The following is a 25376-nucleotide window of genomic DNA, read 5'->3' on the forward strand; positions in this document are numbered from 1 at the left end:
CTTTTGTTGCTTTTATATAAACGTATATACACAAATAATTCTGTTCCTATTCGCAGCTCCTCCTGTACTGAAGCGCTTTGCCCCAGTAAAGCATTAAATACATTTGCTACAGCTGACTGACTTCTTCATTCATTGAACGGAAGAAAAAAAGGTGAGCGAAATACACCAAAAAGTGTTAAAATGCACCTAAAAGATGAACTCGTGTGCACAAGTTTTTACTTTAGTTGTTTCTGGACTGGTTTGGTTTTATCAAGTCTGTTAAAATCACAGTCTTTAGAGTCAAAACTCTTAGAGATGAAACACTGCATAATCGCCATCATCTTCAATCATCCAATCACCACCTCCAAGACAATCAATCATCAGAGAGAAAAAAAGTACCCCACTGGGAATGCTATGAAGTGACCTTTCTCTACACGATGTCATGTTCTCGATCGCAGCAGGAGCCAGACTTCGACAATAAAGTTAGTTTCCTCTTTTATATGAAGCACAGATCTGTCTCAGGTGAGAGACACCGCTGTGGGGCGTCTATCTGACTGTAAAGCGTAAATATAAAAACACTCCTGATCCTGTGCCGCTTTGATTATCTTTGATTTGACTAAGTAATGCACATTTTCTTTGCTTTTGGACTTCATACAATTCAAAAATAAAGAGAATGATGACACTGGATTGGAATAAGGTCGTGTATGAAACTAGTATGAGGGGAAAAAATAAATTATTGATGAAAAGTGTATACAGAGGAACAGAAAACTTTCCAGGAAAATTGAATACAAGGTTGGAATGTTTCACAGATGCACACATTCACACAGCAAACTAGTCGATCCACCTACTTGTCCAGGAGGCGGTAAGACTACCCACAATGCTACCCGGTATCACCATTACCATTGGGAATGCTGGCATGAGGAATACATTAATTTTTAAATACATCTCAATAACTTGCTCCTTACATCGATGCTTAGGTCATTATAGCTCATGGTTGTTCTGTATGGAATAAAATATTGTAAACTTTAAGAGTTTTCTTTGTAAGATGAGAGAATCCTTGGCACTGATGTTCAGGCAAGCATTGTTGTTATGTGTGACTGGAGCGCTGTGTCCGGCACCGGGCTATTTGTGGCTTTTGTGAAGCTATAAATAGAAGCCTAAAGGGCTCTGCAGTTATCTGGATAGCAAGAGGCTCCAGCTTATTTTGCAGTTGAGAAGTGAGTGTGGGGCAATGTGGACACGGTAACAGACGTCCAAAAAAAACTCTAGCAACTCAACCGAGAGCATGGCCTTGGAGCAGCCACGCAGTGTCTTTGGAAAGGTGAGTGCAGTGACATTCAGGCTAGAAACATTAACCAGTCTACTTGGTCATCACACTGATTAGATGTCAGTTGGGTTTATTGATTGTTTTCGATATCAGTGACCTTCTGTACACTAAATTGCTCTTGACCGAGCCCAGGCCTGAGATGTGCCGAATAGAGAGTCTGGAGAAGGAGTATACGAGTAGGTTAGAGAATACATGATTTCAGAAGAATTATACAGTGTATTTACAGATACTCTGTATATGGCATGGAGTATTCAGTATCAACACAGAAGGTAACTTCCACAGAACAGGACGTGACTTTCAGCATAACAAAAAAAAGAAATGTTTACGTCTTGCTGTCTAACGGTCCCGTAAAAGGATTCTTTAATAAGTTTTACTTATAGTTTAAAATTATGTTAATGCAATCGCATTTTTTAAGCTATTAGATATTACATGCACGTCATCCTCCATTTGTATTGGATGATACACATTGAGAAAAAAAGGCATCCATGAATGCACGATATCCCCAAACAGGAAGTTACACATATAGAGCCTGTCAAAAGTTTGGAAACACAGCTTTAATGGTTTTTGAAAGAATCGTGCAAGTTCCTTCTAATTACTGTATATGCAACAATCCAGGTTTAATGCTACAAATTTTGCATACTGTCACCTCAGGCAATACGTCTTTGCTGAAATACATGTAGCTCTTTCACCTTCCATTTCACGTGTTTGTATTTGAAGAACATGTGAACTCATAACATGTACGTTAAATAGTGAAAGGACCAAACATGGCTACTATTCCATACATCAAAACCAAGCAATTCCGTCTAGACTGCGTCTCGTTGAAACAGCAAGATGATGATCCGCTCCGTACTGCTCTGGGATGAACTGGATCACAAGAATGAAATCCCCAACTAATGAAAATATCTTTGGCAAGTTTTACAAGAGGCAGGACAAAGTATTCAGCTGAATGTCTGGAGAAACGAACTGTATGGATGCCGAGAGTGTGTCAAGATGTTCTTCATGTCAGGGGAGCATTTTTTCTACAAAAGACAAAGGAAAATCTTGTTTGGACAAAAGAAATCTTTATACCATTATATTACCAAGTTTGTTGCATATAATCTAAAGGGACTCTGTAAATGGAAGCTGAAGATCCATGGCTGGATTTAGAAATGAGTTTAACACTCTGAGTGAGAAATCGATTTCTCAAAGTCTGCATTTTCTTATCAGAAAAATCCCAGATCTCAATGCTGCTGTAGGAAATTGAGAATCATGATTATCGATTATTGCTCTATATATTAAGGTTGAAGTGCAAACTGGCCTTTTGGAAAGAAGGTCCTTAAAGTAAACTTTCTATATTTCTCAGAAGTAATAGTGGGAACTTTTTTCTTGCTGAAGCTCTAGCAAACGTTTGGTTCGATTTTCCTTCAAACCTTTGCTGTTTTTTGGATTCTTCTCGTCTCCATTCACAAAACATTCGTCTGTTTTTGCATGTGTTTAGATTGTGCGTATTGTGAACGGTATAAACAAACTCTTTATGAAGCTTTGGTTGGAGCTGCTAATTGGCAATTAACGTTTTACTGACCTATTCATTACAGTCTCTAAAATCAACATACTAATGAGAAAGTCCACTTAACACTCACTCTGTGTGTCTGATCAGAATCATTTTGAGGACAAGATTCAGGTTGCTTTTGACTTGAAAAGCAGGTGTATGAAGTTGTCATGTTGCTCTGTTGGTGATTTCCCCAGTTTGTTGTGTTGTCTTCAATAGTTCAAGCTTAGCAGCAGGACCATGTGGGAAAAGGAAGTAATATCCTGCTGCACTTTTGTGAAGGTTATCTGCTGTGCATAACAAAAAAACTTTAGCAGAAATTAGGTGCAACAAACCTTTTATCCTTTCAAACAACACTTGATTGCTAGAGGAAGAACCTTTGGCATCTCAGGGTGCTGCGGTTACGTTATTCTGCATACAGTAACTACTGTACTACATAGTTATAAAACTTCTCGGGTGAGTCACTTATCAAGCATGTGTGTGCAGTCATCAGCAAAAGGTCACAACCAGACAGTATACAAACAGCGGACTGAGTAAAATAGACCTTTGCCCGCTTGAAATTAAAGCTATGGCAGTGATATGACCCCTAATATAGATGCGGTTATTAAATCTCACGCACAGAAGGCAGAGTGAAAGCGAGATACAGAGCTCGACTGGCAAGTACAAAGTGTCTTCTGGAACCTTTCCTTAGCTTGGACTTGTTTGCTTATGACTCATTAGGTTTCTGTGGTTACAATGTAAATAAAATAGGGTCAACATAGAGGTTATGTTTACAGGCAACACAAACAGACAGTGAATTATTAAATATACTGGGGAACAGCAATTACAATAAAACTGATACCTTTCCTCTGGTGGATAGCATGTGGTTTCTCTCTGTGTATATATATATATATAAAAACTTAAAAGAAGTTGCCCTCCTTCACAGCTACTGAACTCTGAAACTAATATCAGTGGTCATGACTCCAAATTCCCCAAACCTCCCCAAAACTCTGATCAAGTATCTGTAACAAATAATGTTCCTGGTGCACTGGTACACAACCTCAGTGATGTATGCTGGGGTCATTGGTGTTTCGGGTCATTTAGCATCACACACACTCATCCAGGTGTCTCAGCCGGGATTGATCAGATCCCGGCCTGTGTCCCAGAAGGCTTTAAACAATTCCTATCTATCTATCTATCTATCTATCTATCTATCTATCTATCTATCTATCTATCTATCTATCTATCTATCTATCTATCTATCTATCTATCTATCTATCTATCTATCTATCTATCTATCTATCTATCTATCTATCTATCTATCTATCCATCCATCCATCTATCCATCCATCCATCCATCCATCCATCCATCCATCCATCCTGCCATCCTGCCATCCATCCTGCCATCCATTATAATAGTTTGCTTTGAAAAAAGGATATTTTTGCTCTAGACAATTAAGATATTCCATATGTAATTGCATTCACAGTCGTCACAGCATCTTAATTTACGGTTTAATTTACGGTTTAATGGAGAGGTTTTGAACCAAACTTCTTCTTAAAGACCATCAACAAAACAAAGACTGCTCTGATGGAATGGGGTTCATCCAGGGCCTTGGTGAATTTGTTCTATTGTGCAGTGTTAAGTGTTTTGTGCTGGTTAGTGGCAGCCTATAAAATGACATTATATTGACAGAGAATACATGCAACAGGAAATATAAAAAAAATTTTAATTAATAAATAAAAAAATCATTATTATAAAAATATATATGTGTGTCTAGTTGTGCCTGTGGAAATGTGTTTGTGGGGAAATGTGTTTGTGGGGAAATGTGTTTGTGTGGAAATGTGTTTGTGGGGAAATGTGTTTGTGTGGAAATGTGTTTGTGTGGAAGTGTGTTTGTGGGGAAATGTGTTTGTGTGGAAATGTGTTTGTGTGGAAATGTGTTTGTGGGGAAATGTGTTTGTGTGGAAATGTGTTTGTGTGGAAGTGTGTTTGTGGGGAAATGTGTTTGTGTGGAAATGTGTTTGTGTGGAAGTGTGTTTGTGGGGAAATGTGTTTGTGTGGAAATGTGTTTGTGGGGAAATGTGTTTGTGGGGAAATGTGTTTGTGTGGAAATGTGTTTGTGTGGAAATGTGTTTGTGTGGAAATGTGTTTGTGTGGAAATGTGTTTGTGTGGAAATGTGTTTGTGGGGAAATGTGTTTGTGTGGAAATGTGTTTGTGTGGAAGTGTGTTTGTGGGGAAATGTGTTTGTGTGGAAGTGTGTTTGTGGGGAAATGTGTTTGTGTGGAAATGTGTTTGTGTGGAAATGTGTTTGTGTGGAAATGTGTTTGTGGGGAAATGTGTTTGTGTGGAAATGTGTTTGTGTGGAAGTGTGTTTGTGGGGAAATGTGTTTGTGTGGAAGTGTGTTTGTGGGGAAATGTGTTTGTGTGAAAGTGTGTTTGTGGGGAAATGTGTTTGTGTGAAAGTGTGTTTGTGGGGAAATGTGTTTGTGTGAAAGTGTGTTTGTGGGGAAATGTGTTTGTGTGAAAGTGTGTTTGTGGGGAAATGTGTTTGTGTGGAAGTGTGTTATGTATGGATCGTGTGGTATGGCACTAGGGATCAGATCTCAATGTACTTGCTTTTCCCAGTGAGAATGTTTTTGATGGAGGCTGATATTTAAATAATAAAAAACCTATATAAATATATACAGTATAATCCCTAGATAATTTTTTCCACTGGAACTTTCCGGATTTTTGAGGGGATCGTTTTTTTTTTTTCCTTGGCGATGATTAATGCTGTAAATAAAGCTGTAAATATATTGATCACTGATGTGCCTGAACAGATAACATGCAGGACAGATAACAGAATGAAAACAGGTTGCTCACTTCATGGCAGAATTGTGTAATGATTGTGTATTATCTCACACGGCTCATGTGGATGTAATTATATGCGGTGTTTTACGGGGCAGTGTGAACAGATTTTAGAGCCAGTGTCCCATTTTTAACAGCTTATTGTCTGCATGTTTTAGACGACTATTACTAGAGGTCTTGTGGAAATTGTTGTTACAGAGATAGCCTCTGTAAAACAGTGATGGTCTTGATAGCCGAGCTACTCATTGGGAACACTTTACAAAACCAGCACATAAATGATTCATTCACAAATGAAGTATACGCTCTTGTTGTCTTGTCCAGCTGCCAATACAAGCGTATTTACCGTGTGTGTGCTATTCTGGTTTTGGTTTATTTTATATTCATGTTTCTGCATGTTTATCACCTGACCTTGAGCCTGATTTACACTTTTCTTTATCTTTGTCTTCATTAAAGCTGTCTAACTGCAATTGCATCCATCTGAACCATCATTACATGACAAATGGACAATTACCAGACTAGCAGGATTGTCGGAAGCGATTTGCTATCACCAAAATTTAATCTCTTGTCAAGTACCGGCTGCTTTTTAAACGCCATTTGGCAAAATGTCAAATTTTAGGCTTTGACACGTGTCTTTGCAAATTCCTATTTTTGTGTGCTAATGAACAGGCATGGAAATCACAGGGCATCAGAAACATTCCTTACAGGTTCTGTTGACATGTTGCATCACATGGATGCCCCTTTTTCTTTTTTCAAAGAAAGCTGCCGTCTGGGGTTTGTTTCATGTTCTGTGCATGATGATTTTCGTTCCTTTATTCTTAACCTCACTTATGTAACAAAGGAATTATTATTATATGACTTTGCTTGATTTGGGAAACAGAATAAAATCAGGTCTAAAAATCATTTTTTGAGACACTTTCACCTCTGAACTTTTCCTGAAGCCTCTAAGAATCACGTCCGACATTTAAAAATGCTAAGAAAATGATCTTAGTTCAAAGAAAAATTGGAATGTTGCCAACTTTTGACATTTTAGCATTGATTAAAGTCCAGCGCGTGATTTTTCTGTTCGGTAACTACAGAATAATAACAGACTTAAACTATTAACCTGATAGTAAAATAGCTAATATTTTAGCAATGCTAAAGTAAATCACCACACATGACCAACATTTTTATTTTATTTTTATTAGCCTTAAAAAACGTATAAATAACTTTTAAATAAAACATTATAACTAGCGGAAATCACGCAAAATTTGTTTAACCCGCTTTGGGTCTCATTAATACATTTTGGTTCTTGTGTATGTTTTATATATAAAACACAGAAGATCAATTCTATGTATTATTTATATTATTTATATCGTCCTGTTCCAGCACATGTGGTAACTGAGCTGAAATCAGTGCTTGACTACGTTTCCCATCAGCCACTGCACCTCACCAGGTCATGTCACTTGAGTGTTTGCACATGTGGGATAATGAGAACAAGCATTTAAATCACGGTTTTCATCTTTACTTAGTTTTTCAAGTTCCTGCTTGTCTTTCTTGCCTCCTGTTATTAAGTAAATAATCCCAGTCTTTATATCTAATGAGGGTTTTAGCACCATTTGCAAGTGAGATTTGTTTTGCTGTAAAAAAGAAAAATAATTGAGAATTGATATTGTTTTTGCAGAAATCCTTTTAATCCCTTAAATCCCCCGACTGCCCTCTTATTCAATGATATATGATGTTCCAGTCTACACTCGTATGTGTGAATCTTTAAACTATAGTGTGTATAAAAGTAAATATTGAATCTACACATAATGCTGATTATGTTAATTATGTGATGTTACATGTGCAATGAATAATCCGCTGTCTGATTCACAGATAAATAATGATATCAGTAATAATAATTCACTGACATGTTTTTAGTTGTTTGGTGAAATTGGCTGTTTATGCAGAAACCCTGAGATGTCATTGATTTGGACTAAAATGGGTCCAAAAATACCATTTTTACAAAACAGTCCCAAGCTTTTAGCTGCTTCTTCCATGTCAGGGGAAAAATAACCTTCATTTTGACAACAAAAGGAATAATAAGGGAGAGAGACCTGACTTACGTCCAACCAGACTTGCTGTAGATTTTAGGAAATGTACTGTACTGCTTAATATTAAATATTTTATTTCCACATAATATGATTTAATCCAGAAGTGGATTTTTTTTCCTTTTGATATGCAGTAAAATGGAAATAAATTCATATATTAATATGGACACTTTCAACAAAAGAAATAATGATCACAAATGAAATACTTTTTTAATCTTTTGCATGCCAAATTTGATAATTTGGTTATATTCAGTTTCAGGGTGGTTGAGAAGTTTCCAGAATTTTTATCTGAACTGTTAAGACTAAATTAAAAAACGAACAAAAACAAATGAGATTAACTCTGTGTTAACTGCAAGGTCATAAAAGGTCAGAGATTCACAGGTTTACATTTAATGTCCGTGTAAAATCTCTGTCAGTGCACTCATGTCATTAATACCTCCAGGCTGAAGGTTTTTCTCCAGAACAGCTTGGCAGTCTGGAGATTTTATTGTGCCCTGAGCAGATTCAATGTGTCACAGTATTATTATTATATTAATATAATTAAACTTCATTTTTGCATCTGTGAACATGCTGCACAAGTGCCTTCCCAGAAAGCTCCAGTTCTGCCTTATCTATAATTAGTTTGAAATGTCACTATAGTACACACACTATATTGCCAAAAGTTTGCGGACACCTAGTCATAATATATATTATGTGCTTTTGATCATCACATTCCATGTGTACGTCAGTCAAGAATCAAGAAATTGTTTTATTACACTAAAGACACTACTCCCCCCCCCCCCCCCAACGTTACAGTCTTAAATGGCGTCAAGGAGAGAAAGCGAGTAAAATAAATAAATAAATAAATGATTCCTCCCATATCGTATTGAATTTCCTGTTTAATCCTTTGAGGAAATATTTAATTTCCTAAGGATTTATAATATAGTTTAAACACAGACCTGTACATTTCATTTCATGCTGAAAGATATGATATTCAGGGTCTATCTCTAGAGCTTTGGGGTCTATAGCAATTTTCACAGTGGACATTGTCTCAAAGCAGCTTTACAGACCATAAACATTATAAAACAAAACATTTTATTATAAGTGAATGATGTGTATTTATTCCTGATGATGAAGCCTGGGGTGACAGTGACAGTGGAAAACCTCCTTAGATGTTATAAGGAAAAAAACTCAAGAGGAACCAGACTCAAAAGAGGAACCCATCCTCATCTGGATCATATCTAGAGTCTGATTATACAGTAAATCATTAAGAACAATACAAATCACTCACATAAGAGTGAGAAATACCATGAGCACCGCCATGTGTGATTATGATTACAGTCTTATACAGTCAGTTGACGTTATAGAACCAGGAGCTACTGAACAACTCAAAAATATCTGATAGATTCTTTAAATGTTCAAAGAGTTCCAATGTCAAAACTCTACACGAAGTGGGATTCAAACGTGGCTGGTACGTCTCTAGATGGTTCAGGATGCTTGCGGGGTTGGGATCTACTCTTTGAAGGTCCATAATCTTCATGAGGTGGGACTCGACTGGAGCTGGTGCAACCTCGGGATGTGTGGAAAAAGAGAAGCAGTGGAGAGGAATTAGCGTAGCTGTTTGATCAGATGTACTGGAGCACGAGGTTATGATGTGTGATGTGTTGGACTCGCTAAAGAAGATACGCCTTTAATCTGCACTTAAACTGTGTGTCTGAGCTCTGAACACTATTCCAAAGAGTAGGAGCGAATACACGAATGCTGCTATTGCCATTATTGTTCATTTACTCAGGAACATTAAAAACATTTCTCGACTCAGTATAACAGTGATGTCATACATCGTACATGACAATAATTCACTGTTTTTTTTAATTCAGTGGGTTGGTTATTGGCATGTGTGATTGGATGACCAAGATGTCTACACTCGGTGTCACGGCATTATGCAAAAATCCGGCATATTAAAAAATAACGAGTGGATATTAATGAACACTGCACCACATTAGCATTATTCATATAAACATACTTGAGCCAAAGGATGTTGTCTGTCTTATAGTGTTTGACAGGATATTCATTACGTCCTAAAAATATGCATTTTAAACCCATTTGTGTTACATTATTATTACGCAACCCTATGAAATAAAGTTTTTCATGAAGGTGGTTGCTAACAAGCAAAGTGTTCGATAAAGTGTTACTTATTTAATGCCTAAACTAGTTGCATTGACTTGCATTGCATTGACAAATGACATCTCACAGTTCCTCCTTCAGTAAAAAAAGAGAAGGGATTCTGGATTCAAATTGCGTGAAGATGCTCGAGTTCTCTTGCGCCTCCTCGGCGACATGAATGAATGAAGTCTCACCACGCATGATGGAACATCACCGTTTCAATCAAAAGCGTCGATCAAATTCACAAACTCTCCATGAACCAACCAAATCGCTCCTGCACCAAACATCACACCATCACCTCCATGCTGGCATCTCGGTCTCTGAAGTGTCTGAGCAGAAGCTCATGGTGTCCGTGTCGGCTCGAGTGTCCGCTGTCATTAAAAAGACTCAAGTTCTTTTCAGTAATATAATTAATTATATATTTCATTGTATTTCATCATCCATTTATTATTATTTTTTTTATATCCCTTTCCACATTGAGTCTCTCTTATAATAAGCTCCAATCTTCTGGGAAGATGTTCCACTTAATTTTGTGAAGATTTGTAGAGATTTATTTATCCACAAAGGTGTTAGTAAAGTCAGGTACTGGTGTAGGTGAGAAGGTGAGGAGGTCTGGTGTGCAGCCAGCGTTCACGTTCTTTCAGGCTCAATAGTGATGGCGCTCTATAGATCTTCCACTCCAACTTCCCCATGTAAAGCAGATCTTCATGGAGCTGGCTTTGTGCACAGGCACATTGTCATGCTGGAAAAGGCTTGGGGTGGAGCAGGTTCAGTTGTGGACCTCTAAATTTGTGGTGAACTTGTTTGGTGGTGGTCTAAAGGAGAACCTGTCCTTGAGGGATCTAGTGTACAGTATGATTCTGATACGCAGCAGTTATTTTACACCTTTTAAGCCTGGCTATTGATTTTGCATTTGCTGATATCGTAGTGCAGTATTTTTTTTATTAAAACGCTCGTTTTCCGTGTGAACGTTTTCCGTCGATGCCATTTGAGAACTCGGTGTCGTACTGTAATTAAAATAATCTGAATTTTCAGCGTTTCCACGATTCTTCAATTGCTCGTATTAATGAAGTGCGTCTGCGACGTGTCTTCGCAAACACAAAACCCCTGATTCCTGTTCTGCTGCCTGTACAAAGGTAAACTAAGCCTGAGAACCTGCAGCGTTTAGCGGATCATCTTCACTCTGTGGTTTTCAGGAAAAAACATTTTAGTCTATACAGTATGTCATTTCATTGAACCGTTTGTGTCCCTTGTACGGCACAGTGTAAAGTGTGAGCATGAAAATTTTGTTTATTTAAAATGGATTGATATCCTCACGAATTTCTTTTTTTTTTTGAAGGTCTCCATTGTCTTTGCAACCAAGCTCAAGTCGTTCTCCTTCCTGCCCATCCTGAAAAAGCTGCCTACTGAGAACAGGGTGAAATCAGTATCTAGTAATCTCAGTAAGGTAATTATTATCCAGGATTATACAGCTCATAAAGGATTTTCTTGCCAATGCACGCATCCGCTCTCAGACTTTTACGGGTATTGCATTTAAAGCAAAAGTGCTCAGACAATCACACGTATGCATGCGAACATCTCAGTTTATTTACACCTGATACTTTATAATGAGTTTATATTTGGCATATAAAAAGTGCATCTAAAGAGTAGAAAATGCCCAATTCCTTTAGAAATCACACTAACTTTAAACCACACTAACTAGAAAGTGAACACACGAAAACTGCACGATTCTTACTTTGTTCAATTTTCTCAAAACGTCGATCATTGTCGAGTTGAGTTGAAGGTGAAACGAGGCAGCCGTGACCTAATGAGTTGGAGTATTAAACAAAAATATTGATAAAATATTCAATTTATTAAGCAGTGGCTCATCAGCGTGTCCATGGCTTGTATTGTTATTACACCCACAATACACTACTATTACAACAGCTGTTTTATAGTCATATCTGCAGCTGCCCTGCGTTTGTTCATCACTTAGACTTCATGTTCTGAATGCTGAACTGCAGGTGAGAAGCAAAACTGTTATTTTTCTATAAGTTTGTTGTGAAAGTAAACATTCACAGCACGTATTTTAAAACTTCGGCTCTGTATTAGGATAAATAAAATCTAGTTTATAGTTGAACAACACACAGGATTGCAGTTAAAATGTCTGGAGGTTTTTTTTTTTCTCCAAATAACCCATCCATTTCTACTTTATAAATATGTCCAAGGTTAATCGTAATGTTTTTCTGTCCAGCTCCTGAAGGTTTATCCACAAAATACAACACAAACCCCCCCCCCCCCCCAAATTTAGCCACTTTTACATTTCCAACCAAAACTTTTTGTATCAGTTATTTGGGATTGTTAGAGTACTGAGATTTGCTGAGATTTTACTTTTTACATCACTAAGAAACATATTCTGTATACATGGCAGGCTTTAGGAGACAATGGGGCTGCAGCTGGAAAAACAGCAAATGAAGGTATTCACAAGGCTGAAGTTGTGTACATTAGTGACATGGAGTCCCAAGACATCACCAAGCACTCTGAACCTCAGGTGAGCAATAACTCACAGGGTATACAGTCCCAGAAAGTGTCCACACTGTCACCATTATAAATTGCGTATTTTGTTCATGGGAAACTGCAAGCGGTACGAGTGCGAGTAGGAACACTCAATGTGTTTAATAATGGAAAATAAATATTAAACAAATGATTTAATGCCATGGCAGTGTTTAGTTGTAAAATAAATGTTGAAAACTATTTAAAACATACAAATTACTGGTAATTTTAATGATATATGTATCTCTTTTTTTGCAGCAGAAATATAATACCAAGCCAGCTGTTTCCCCATTACCAACCCCAGCTGTGGCTTATGCAGAAATAGGATGCACAAGTCCAAAGCCTTACTCTGACCCCCAGGATACAACTGCTAATAAGCCTCCAAAGATCCCTCAGCTAGAGTGCCACAACATTGAATCTGAACTCAGGTCGGGGCAGTTTTTAAACACCGAGGCTCAAAGAGAGGATGAGGTCCTGAGCCCGGTCAGCTCTGTGGACCTTTTTACATCTCCTTTCTCTTCTAAAGAGTCCATCCTCCCTGAAGGCTGGGAGCAGGAAACAGGCTGGCCTGCCGTCCAGATGCTATCTCCGAGCGGTTCCATCTCACCTTGTTCGTCTGTAAGATCAGGGACTTTTACCCCATCAGTGATGAGAATCAAATGCCATAAACTTGCCCCGGGATCCAGCCTCATGCAGATGCCACTTACGTCCTGTCAGACACTTGGTTGCAAAAAACATATCACCTCATCATGCCCCTTGTCCACCCGTGCCCGACATAGAACCCCACCAACACAGCTATCACTGTTAACAGCTATCTTAAGAAAGGGACGTTTGCCGATTCTTTCTCCCTCCTTGCAGAGGCCCTACTCTCCTTGTTGGCCCATTAGCCCAGTCAACATATCCTCCTGCTCAGCATGTTCAGCAGCTTCAGCTGTCACTCCCATGGTGGACTTATCAGCAAAGTCTTGTGTGTCTAAAGGCATGACTTGTACAGAGCCCAGCTGCAAACTACGACCAAAGCCTCCAGGTTTAATCACTAAGACAGGGTCTATGCCACCCAAGGACCAGAATACGCAAAATCTCTCTTCAACAGCACTTGACACACCAGATGCAACCCGCTCCAACGCTCATGTATCCAGAAGTGATATTAAATCACCACATAAAGGGAGCTCTTTGACGTTGTTAAATTGCTCTCCTTCTATGCTCTCTCCAGAACACCTATACAAACAACCCCATAAAGAAATCCACGTCTCCACAGGCCGCAGCTTCTTGCTTGATTCATCTCCCTCTGACCATTTTTCTGCTGAATCCAAGTTTGACTCCCAAATCGAAGGAAATAGACACAAATTAAATGAAACCCCCTCTCCTATTGTACGAAATATAAAACCTCATCAGACATCACCTGCCGATTTTAAGCCTGCGCTGATCTTACACGAACAATCTCTCACTCCTGATCAAAATCGAATCCAACAGGCTCAAGAAGTCATGATGTCTGCAATCCCAGAATACACCGATGTCAAACCAGGTTTTTATTCGCGAAACGACAGAAAAATCTTCCACGAAACAGAGAAAATTCATGCACCAGCTTTTCAACATTCTCCTTCACCAAGGGCTGCTGGTTTCACCCATCTCACCATCACACCTTCTGGATCTCCTGTCCCTCCTTCACCAAGGGCTGCTGGTTTCACCCATCTCACCATCACACCTTCTGGATCTCCTGTCCCTCCTTCACCAAGGGCTGCTGGTTTCACCCATCTCACCATCACACCTTCTGTATCTCCTGTCCCTCCTTCACCAAGAGCTGCTGGTTTCACCCATCTCACCATCACACCTTCTGTATCTCCTGTCCCTCCTTCACCAAGAGCTGCTGGTTTCACCCATCTCACCATCACACCTTCTGTATCTCCTGTCTCTCCATCACCAAGACCTGGATCCTGCATTTCAACATCAGAAGGCTACACATCTCCAGCAATTTCCTATCATCACCTCTCCCCTTCGCCGTCTTACTCTCTCCGCTCCTCCCCAGTTTCATCCCTAAGGGAAAGTTCTCCAGACTGTACAGACAGGGGGAGTAAAAAGGTAAGTAACCAAAAACACACACATGTTCTTTCACACATGCATTATTTGGATACATTAACAACATCCTTCTTGAAGATCTCCACACTGCTAAGAAACATGATATCCATTAACAGGAAAAGCAGATTTATACAGCGATCAGACATGACATTATAACATTATAACATTATCAGTGGTGAATTGAAGAACACTGATGATCGTCATCATGGCACCTGTTAGTGGGTGGATTTATTTATTAGGCAGCAGGTGAACATTTCGTCCTCAAACTTGATGTTAGAAGCAGGAACCAAGGGGCGAGCGTAAGCATATGAGCGAGTTTGCCAAATTGTGACGTCTAGACGTCTGGGTCAGAGCATCTCCAAACCTACAGCTCTTGTGGGATGTTCCTGGTCTGCAGTGGTCAGAATTTATCAAAAGTGCTCCAAGGAAGGAACAGTGTTAAAGGTTGGTCCGTGTGGTCTGATCCAACAGACGAGCTCCTGTAGCTCAAACTGCTGAAGAACTTCATGCTGTTGATGCTCGATGGGTCACGACTGTTTTAGCAGCAAAAGGGGACCAACACAATATTAGGCAGGTGGTCATGATGTTATTCCTGATCGGTGTATATCATTGACTGAATGTTTATTTTAGTGCAGCCGAGTCATTTTATTCCTGTGTGAACTTCACATTTAATTTATTTCCCGTTATATCTACCCAATAATTCCCTTCTAACAGCCGCATAAGATCAAGTCCACCTACAAAGCTTTTGCTGCTATTCCAACCAATACACTCCTTCTGGAACAGCGGGTGAGATACTTCATAAATACACTATTATACATGTTTTAATCATATCATATTAAACCATCGACAGACTTTAAATGACAAGTTACAACCAATTGGATACAACAAATGAAATGGTAAATGTATTCTTTGTTATGAAGGCAATTGATGACGAGGTTAATAAAAATAACGCTTCCCTCGACCCGAGTGACAGTTTTGCCTGGGAGGATCCTCATTCTCAGGTATATTCTGTAAATATTATTTGAATTTCTCAAAATGTGAATATTTAAAGGCTGTATGTGAGCCGTACGTCTTGCATGTAGATGTGCAGCCCTGCTCAGCTTCGTCAGCAGTCCAAAGAGCTTTATGAGGTGATTGATGAGGTGTTGAAGGACACGGTCCGAACAGTAAGTTAATCGTTCATTCGTAACGTTTCTGAGCTCAAATACTAACATTTTAATCCACATTTTTTACACAATTAAATACTTTCTACATTTTCAGAGTCCATCAAACCCTGCTAACCAACTGGCAGTGCCATCTGAGACAACAAGGGTGTGTAATTAAGCTGTGCCTGAGCAGCGTTCATAATTATACGCAGTAATTTGCACTCTACAGTGTAATTAAACCCAGCAGGTTTAATATAATCTGAATATTTATATGATTTTAAATTTTAACAAATAACTAGGCATTTTTTAAACCAATAAAAAGGGTAAAAAAAAATACAATATATGAATAAGAATAGTTAAAGGACATATCATCTTATATAGAAAATATTCCTCTAATACAATTTCCTTTTCCTCCTGCTTACAGAAGCCAACACCATCACCACCACCTCCAAGATCTTTAGGACGAGAAACGAAATACGTACGTTTCTGTTTAAAACATGCATGGCTTTGCTTTCATGTGAAGGTGACTATAAGTTGTAAAAACAGATGTAACTTTGGGGCTTTGGGATTGGTGCATTTCATCAGGATACACTCCTATATGTGTTCACTAGGTAATATAAATTCCATTGCAACATGACCTTCTAAATGTATATCTTACTAAATAACAAGTGTCCAAACTTTTTTGTTAATTCTGCACACGGTGGTTGATAAACATTTGATCTGATGATTAATTCCTGGCACTGTAGTGTACTGTAGAGAGTATATTGAAGAACGTTTTGCTGGTTTTTCATCACGGAACCTCAATCGATTGCTTGAATAAAAAGCACAACTGTTTTGGCTAAAAAAAAGACCTGTATCTGATTGGTGCAAAATTTTCCATTTGGAGACAACTGATCAATTAATCCGACAAGGTTTTGTGCCCAATAGTGTGAGGAGCAGTGGATACCAGAGCCTCTTGTTTGATGGATTCCATATCACACCTTTCTATCCACAGTAACAGCTGTCTGATGTGTTACTATAAACCTAGAGCTCCACAGACCTTTCCTGCCTCTTGAGGCACCACTCTGCTTCCACAGTTAGTCAGGAAGGATTCACACTAAGGATCTATGATGGGCACAGCTCCTATACACACCCCTTTAGGGAAAACAGCGTTGCCTCTGCAGCAAATTCTAACTTGGTGCCATCGTGCTGAGCTGAAGTGGAATCTCTGTCCATGGTACTTGGGTTTTAGCTACATAGGTTGACTTCTGGATCTTTTTCCTGCAATCAGACGAAGAACTATTGTTTTCAGAGCAACATAAATGATTGACGTATAAATGTGTAGATGTAAACAGTAATGTTGTCCTACTGTAATTTGGAGACATGTTCACTATGTGCCATAATGAGAATGGAACACGTGCATTTGATTGTCACCATCATCTGCACAGAAGTGTGCGAAATAGCAGCAAATACAACCAAGCATTGAATCCATCGCTTTTTTGCTTCCTTTTCTAATTTAAGGGGAAAAAAGACTGTCAAGTGCAAAATAACAACTTGAAATGAACTGACCGCTAATGTTTTTTTTTTTTTTTTCATTCTGTGCTGCTAGTTTGCTCATTTAATCAGTACTTGTTTGTCACTGGATGAATCATGAATATGCAAATGTGCACAGATGGCTTCTTTTATTTCAGAGATCTGTTCAAACTAATGAAAGACAGGAGTCAGTTACCAACATGAAGGGGCATAAACTCTGGTTTGTAATGTGAAGTGTGATACCTAACAGAATGTAGATATCAATGACTGTAATGAGTAAAATGTAGCTAATGATATTTCATGCAAGATTTTATAAAGCAGTGTTTTGCATATTCTTTCATGACATTTTTCATGAGATAAAGCTGCAAAGCTACAAACAGATAAATATTCAACACAATTGGAATTGGAGGTGTGTTTAGGGACTGGGGAATCTCATGGACAAAACATTATGGAGGCAGCTGTTTGTCATTTTATACACGTGAGAATAAAATGGTCTTAAATGAACCTCATGGGACAAATATTCATTAACATGGGATCATGGATCACTGGTCTTCATGCATGGCATTGTGTGATGGGTTTAGAGCATTCATTCTGTAATTGGTTAAGAGTTTACTTTCTTTTCAATTTTTTTAAATTTGACCATTCAGGACAATTTGATATAGTGGTGTTCAGTCCAGGGGGTATTCCCATTGTATGCTCTTTATCCATCATGACCCCTGTGTTGTCTATAAATCACTGGATATTGAATATTGGATAACTAGTGGTATAGAAACTGATTTTCTAATTACATTTGATTCCCAAAACGTAATGAATGTTAAACTGTGTTAAACTGAGCAAGAAGAGAAAAAACAACCGAACACCTGCAGTATTTATCAACATTGTGAATTCCCAGGAGCACAAATGCTACATGGATAACAAAAAATGTGACACAATGTTGTGTAAAAATGTGCATCATTCCAAAATTCAGTCAGCAAGTGAAACCTAATTACAGTCACTCCAGAAGAAGCTCGCATAGCTGATTGTTCATGTTTTTTCAGTAATATGGTGTTTTGGCTCAGTTAGAGCATCTTAGAGGCAATCAATAATTTACACCAAAACAAGTCTACTGGAGTGTATTTAGTTTTTTTCGCCAGTTGAGAAAGAGTTGGTTTATTCCTGTCCTTTTCAAAATTTGTAAATAATGATCAGTCTTCAACTGCACATCAACTATATTGTAGGTTTTATTCAAATAAACAACTCATCAACTAAACATATGGCGTGTGCCCTCATTCTCCTAGGCTCATTTCCACCACCAGTCTCCTACACCTGCTGAGAAAACCCTGGTAGGTCTTTCATTTTTCTGTTTTCACCAACTTTTTAAAGAGGGTTGCAATGTACGGCTTCTTTGTACAGTATACTAAGACCTGATTAATGAACAATGCAGTAAAGAGCTAACTATGAAAAGGAGAAACTCAGAAACCAACCAAATGACTGAATTTATTCAAGAGCTCTCTAAATACCTCGAGAGTGAACCCCGAATACAAAACTAATTGGATTAAGGAAATAATCAAATAAAACAAGAAAATAGCAGAAAACCCATTATTGTTTATTTATTCAAACATAACTAAACAAAACCAAGAATCCGAATAGGCTAAAAGATATAAATAAACCCAAATGGTGAAACACAATGGAATTAAATTTCCAGGTTAATTGATGCTTCTTTGATCTTGTATGTTGTGTAACTGGTATATAATATAATCATCGATGACACGCGTGTCAAACTAGTAAACATGATTTTTCAAAGCAGTACCTCGAATCTGTATGTGGGATTATTTCGAATGAAAAATATCCTGACTCACTAAAGTAAAACTTCCTTTGTTCATTATTCCAGACAAAACCTGGGGTTATAACAGCGGTCATGGTTAATCCAAAATTAGAAGATGACAGAGAGAGAAGATGTTTTTCAAATTCTTATCAAAGGCAGCAAGATTCTTCAAGGTTCTCCAGTGATCACCAGTCCCAGGTAAGAGGTGTATTTTGTTTTGCCGGCTTTAAACTGTATCAACTGAAATGAAGTTATTGTGATTTCAGAACATCAGTTACTTAAAAGATGGAAAAACCTAAAAAAAACTATTAAAAAGTATAATAATAATAATAATAATATAAATATAAGAATCCAAAAGGAGGCTGTGCACTTGACTGACATTTTCTTTCATAGGGAATTTTTATAATTTTTCTGTACGAACCTTGAAATAATGATATACAGTATAATGATATGAATGTTGGACCAGTGCCTTTATGGGTTGATTCTTAGGTTACTGATTACTTGCAACCTCCATAGGTGTGTGTGTGTGGCAATCAAATGTATTATATCACATGGTTTCTTCATTCTTCTTCTTCTTCTTCTTCTTCTTCTTCTTCTTCTTCTTCTTCTTCTTCTTCTTCTTCTTCTTCTTCTTTCGGCTGCTCCCATTACGGGTCACCACAGCGGATCATCCGTCTCCATACCCCCTGTCCTCTACATCTGCCTCTTTCACACCAACTACCTGCATGTCTTCCCTCACCACATCCATAAACCTCCTCCTTGGTCTTCCTCATTTCCTCCTTCCTGGTGGCTCCATCCTCAGCATTCTCCTACTGATATACCCCATGTCCCTCCTCTGCCACATGTCCACACCATCTCAATCTCACCTCCCTCACCTTGTCTCCAAAACGTCCTACATGCGCTGTCCCTCTAATAAACTCATTTCTAATCCTGTCCATCGTCGTCACTCCCAACGAACATCTCAACATCTTCAGCTCTGCTACCTCCAGCTCCACCTCCTGTCTTTTACTTAATGCCACTGTCTCTAAACCATACAACATCTCAGGCCTGCACTCTTTTCTTCACTTCTCTAACACACTCTCCATTACTTTGTTTAATTTTCTGTATGGTACATTTCTGCATAATATTTATTTTTGCTGTTGCAACACAAGAACTTTCATCCATAACTTCAATATTTTAACTTTTTCATTTGGAAAAAATATTATTATAATATTAATAATAATTATATTAATAATAATAATAATAATAAGTATTATTATTATAGTAACTTTACAACCAATTTACTTTCAATAATTCCTCCTTAATGTATAAATGTAGAACCTCTGGATTCATTCATGCTGCACATTTCACCTTTTAATTCAGGATTCAGGTCCAGCACTAAATCCTGGCTATGGACAAAGAACCCCAGGATTGCATCATGCTCAGGAACATGGCTGAACTTGCTTCCTTTTAAAAACTTTTCTTTTCAGAATTGCTGTTGCTGTGTATAATTTTGCACGGTAACATTTTTGATTAAATTATAAAGTGTATAGTATTTATAAAATAAAGTGCGCGTCAAAAATCACCCTGAAGTTATCATCATGTTCAAAACTAAATGTCGACCCACCAAAAATGCTTTTCATAAAAGGCTGCATTTTCATCATAGTTGTTGTTTGAGGGGTTAAATTTTTTTTCCCCTTCTCTCTATCTTTCTCCATGCATTTTAAATGACTACTGACCACCTAATAGAAAAGCCCTGAGGTTTCTTGTGCACATCACATGATGAGACAGTGGAGACCCAGAAAGGAAAGAGCTGTTCCAATTGCTTTCTATCAGCAGGCACGTGGCATCGCATCGCATCGCTGCAATGTAATAATCACTTGCAGTCAGTAGGTCTCCTGGTGAAAAAACATAGATTTGTAGATTTGCTTCTGTTTGATTCCTACACCAGATATTCTTGCCCATATATAAGACACGTCACCATCAACCATCACTTTGTCTGTCTGTCTGTCTGTCTGTCTGTCTGTCTGTCTGTCTGTCTGTCTGTCTGTCTGTCTGTCTGTCTGTCTGTCCGTCCGTCTGATGGATGGACTATCTATCTATCTATCTATCTATCTATCTATCTATCTATCTATCTATCTATCTATCTATCTATCTGTCTGTCTGTCTGTCTGTCTGTCTGTCTGTCTGTCTGTCTGTCTGTCTGTCTGTCTGTCTGTCCGTCCGTCCGTCCGTCCGTCCGTCCGTCCGTCCGTCCGTCCGTCCGTCCGTCCGTCCGTCCGTCCGTCTGATGGACGGACTATCTATCTATCTATCTATCTATCTATCTATCTATCTATCTATCTATCTATCTATCTATCTATCTATCTATCTATCTATCTATCTATCTATCTATCTATCTAGTTACTGTATACAAATCTATCTATCTATCTATCTATCTATCTATCTATCTATCTGTCTGTCTGTCTGTCTGTCTGTCTGTCTGTCTGTCTGTCTGTCTGTCTGTCCGTCCGTCCGTCCGTCCGTCCGTCCGTCCGTCCGTCCGTCCGTCCGTCCGTCCGTCCGTCCGTCCGTCCGTCCGTCTGATGGACGGACTATCTATCTATCTATCTATCTATCTATCTATCTATCTATCTATCTATCTATCTATCTATCTATCTATCTATCTATCTATCTATCTATCTATCTAGTTACTGTATACAAATCTATCTATCTATCTATCTATCTATCTATCTATCTATCTATCTATCTATCTATCTATCTATCTATCTATCTATCTATCTATCTATCTATCTATTATTAAACAATAATGCAAATATATTTAGATGTGCATAAAAAGAAGGTACATTATAACAGAGTTATAACAGACCTAAAACACCAGCAATTTAGAAGTCAGAATCATCAAATTATTGTTTTTTTCTATGCAATTAATATACAGTAATTATATGCATTGCTTTTTATATTTTACATCATACTTTACTTTACATATAGTACACAGTATCCTAACAGAATTATAGTTCACTGTATTGTTTTTTTTTTTTATTATTATTATTATTTAAATCTGATCAAAAACACATGCATGTGAACAGGTAAAGAATATTAGATTTTATTATTACATTCCTCAAAACTTTGCATCACACTGCGTCCCCTGAAGTCAGAGGAGCTTATCCTTTCAGTCAGATGTTACGTTATTCTGTCTGCTTTTAAGTCTGTTGGATCAGAACTTAGACGTCTCTCTTTCTCTCCTGGCGTATATCCAAACATCACATCCTTTGTTCTTTCTTCACTCAGACTTGGTTCGATCCAATGGGACTTTTGAAAGGCAAATATACAGAGGCAATTATATATATATATATATATATATATTATCAAACTATATATTATATATATATATAGTTTGATAATACACTTTTCCCATAAGTCTGGATAAATGGGACTCTTTCCGATCTGGATTTTTCTCATTATTAAGAGCATCATGTTGTAATGTCACCCTCCAGGGAACTTCTATAATACAGAAGCTGGATGAAGTGCTTTGACTGACTCATGTGTCTACATAGTGGAGAAAACCCCCCATAATTTAAACATATATCTTCAAAAGGGAATAAGGTCAAGGATCATTGCTGCTTCTGCTGCTGCATCTGATAAAGGAAGTCGATTGTACAAAATTGTTGTTTTTTACTGCACAGTGTTTTTGCAGGATTTCTGTAGATTGGTCACAATGAGTCCCTGTAAAAGCGCTCAATTCAGACCCTACTCACGCCGCTTCTCTAAATATTGGACGCATACCCTATGCACACAGAGGGTATATTTCCACTCCTTCACTGCACAATCTCAATAAAAAATATTATAAAAGATCAGAAAACAAGCTTGTGTTCTAGACACAATTAATTCACACATACGTACAATCGTTTTACCTTCAGGATCTGATGCTCATTGAAATGTCAAACAGCACAGTAAATCTGCGGCTCGCTCTTAGTAATGTTCTACAATACAATTTTTATTGACTCTTTTCCACATCAACAACTCTATTAAATAAACACGAATACATTTTGTATATTTGCAGAATCAAATGCATTCCTGTAACATGTTTGCTTCCATTCAGGATGTTTGTCAGAACAGTTTGAAAAAAAATATGTATAATTTGTTGAACAGTTGAACAGAATAGTGTGAGTAACATCTGATTATACAGTTACCAGTCGCATGACGCATCGCTCTCCTGTCCAAACGCTATAGTCAAAAGCGAGTAAATAAATGCGTAAAATAAAAAAAAGAACATATTATTACAGATATATGAAATATTCCTCCTGTATTTTGTATTGTTGAATGGGCAGCAAAACAGACTTTGCCTTTGATCTGATCCTCAGTTTATTACACTTGGAGATACAGAAGTTCTTGAATAGACAAACATCAGATATTTACCATAAAGGAATTACATAATATACATTATATATGCAAAAGTATTGGGACATCTGACTTTTCCAGCCATAAGTGGTTCCTCCCAAACTGTCAACACAACCATGGAGGCACATAGTCTTTGGATCAGTGGCAATGACATTTGTAGAAACATTGTAGCTGAATGAGCACAAAACTTCAAAAGCACATTCCAAAAACCTCTGGGTTTTCCAGTTTCCTCCCACCTACTAAAATCATGTGGGTGGTCTGATGTGTGTGTGTGTGTGTGTGTGTGTGTGTGTGTGTGTGTGTGTGTGTATATACTTTGAATCCACCATAACTCTGACCTTCAATAAAGTGTGAAGTGAAGATAAACGAATGAAATTAAAATAAATTACAAATGTAAAGGAACTGCTTCCCCTACGCATTAATTCACTTCCCTTAACAGCTGCACACTGATTGGGGTTCATTATGACGAGGTTAATTGCAATTTTTTTATATAATTATATTTTATTGGCAGTATGTTAATGAATAATTTCCGTAGCCCATTTGTATCTTCACATCGCTCTCTGTGCTCTAATTATAGAATTGTCATGCACCATAAATGACCAACAAGTCATTGTGAAGAGCCCAAAGACTTCCCTGGTTAGCTGCATTATTAATAACTAATTAGTGTGAGTGTAATTGATCGAGTAATTGACAAGCCTTCCCTTCACTGTTCACTGATTGCGGTATTATTGTTCTCCTCTTTACCTGTTACACTCATTCATTCTCTTGTTTTTACATGCGTAGCTGATAGTAAACCTTCATCCCGATTATAAATTTGGCATATTGTAATTAACACTGATTAACTGGTTTAAAGCTTTTCGCTGTATAGATGTTTATTAGGACCTAAAAGGTGTCATAATGCTAACAAAGAAGTGGTACATGGTAAAGTTTTGATTTGAACCTCAATGTTTTGTCCCTAAATGCACTTTAAAAAAAATAATAAATCTCTGTGCCTTTAAGCTCCAATCAATCCAGAGTGCTGCTTCAGTAATTACTTACTGACTAACAGACCATCGATAGGTTCCTCCTAAACAATCAAAAACCTGCAGTGTTAAATCTGCAGCCCAGATGCTGATTGTTGTCAGTTCATCAATAATGGTAGCCGTTTCTTTGCAGTTTGTCAGCAGGACGTTTGTGACTAAGGATGAGCCACATGGAAGAGGAGATTTGGAGATGGACCAAGATTTCTCTGAGGAACCCGTGAAGTGTACGCCAAGCCCCGCACTTGTGTTCAAGTCCAGGGAGCGCAGCACTCCATCTCCGAGAAGAGCGCCTCTATAACATGTCTCCATCTCGGTAAAGTGCACGAAGGGGCGAAAATGGAAAGTCATTGCTACTGACATTTAAGTGTCTGCACAGAATGAGTTGGACAGAGTGACAGGTGACCTCTAGAATTGAGAAATCATGTCATGAAACCCCTGAAGACGACGCTGGAGGGTTTCTAGAACAGTCTCATTTCTGTTCTGCCTTTAAGATGTAATGAAACGATCCTAAAACCATTCACTTTCACTGAAAATATGATTTATCGTATAAATCAGGTTTATTATGTGAACCAATAAAACGCATGCCATTGTTTAAAGGCTGTTTTATCAAAATGCATTTATTAGATATTACAGAGAAAAGAAGCGACTGTTTTGTACCATTTGCTCATGATACCATTTCTTTTCTCTTTTATCTGATTTATTCTGCTTTTGTTTCTACTCAAAATCTCTACTGCAAATCTGGACCCCACAATGTTGTAAAGATTATTTGTGCAGTATTCTGAAATAAATATTAACTTTATTGTAATGTGTATGCATTAAATTTGACGATGTAAAAGTACACATTTAACACACACACACACACACACACACACACACACACACACACACACACACACACACACACACACACACACACATATATATACAGTGAGGAAAATTAGTATTTGAACACCCTGCTAGTTTTCGACCGCGATTTGCAGAAGGTACTTGACGCACTCTGAAAAGAAGATTTCCAGGACACGTTCCAGAAGT

General features: G+C 37.9%; 1 protein-coding gene across 4 annotated transcripts; it reads left to right on the forward strand.

The window, feature by feature from the left end:
* Positions 1-1017: 1017 nt before the first annotated feature.
* mlip (muscular LMNA-interacting protein) lies at positions 1018-25141 on the forward strand. 4 transcript variants are annotated; one of them, XM_083539115.1, is made up of 13 exons: positions 1018-1300; positions 11213-11320; positions 12284-12403; positions 12664-14484; positions 15196-15267; positions 15402-15482; positions 15564-15647; positions 15742-15792; positions 16051-16104; positions 18416-18460; positions 19009-19140; positions 23900-23958; positions 24478-24596. In XM_083539115.1, the coding sequence occupies exons 1-12, from the start codon at positions 1265-1267 to the stop codon at positions 23915-23917; spliced, it is 2622 nt and encodes an 873-aa protein (XP_083395241.1). In that variant the 5' UTR covers positions 1018-1264; the 3' UTR covers positions 23918-23958; positions 24478-24596. The 4 variants fall into 4 exon arrangements, with proteins under 4 accessions (XP_083395241.1, XP_083395240.1, XP_083395239.1 ...); XM_083539113.1 differs by lacking the exon at positions 23900-23958 and having other exon boundaries at positions 1027-1300; positions 12667-14484; positions 24478-25141; XM_083539112.1 differs by lacking the exon at positions 23900-23958 and having other exon boundaries at positions 1036-1300; positions 24478-25141.
* The last annotated feature ends 235 nt before the right edge of the window (positions 25142-25376 follow it).

Source organism: Silurus aristotelis (genome assembly GCF_946808225.1).
Source record: "Silurus aristotelis genome assembly, chromosome: 4".
Lineage (NCBI taxonomy): Eukaryota > Metazoa > Chordata > Actinopteri > Siluriformes > Siluridae > Silurus > Silurus aristotelis.

Excerpts from the sequence above, each read along its gene's own strand:
- mlip (XM_083539112.1), top strand. The coding sequence starts at position 1,265 with ATGGCCTTGGAGCAGCCACGCAGTGTCTTTGGAAAG. Across the intron at positions 1,301-11,212 it reads CACGCAGTGTCTTTGGAAAG|GTCTCCATTGTCTTTGCAAC; the intron begins GTGAGTGCAGTG and ends TTTTTTTTGAAG. Across the intron at positions 16,105-18,415 it reads TAGGACGAGAAACGAAATAC|GCTCATTTCCACCACCAGTC; the intron begins GTACGTTTCTGT and ends TCATTCTCCTAG.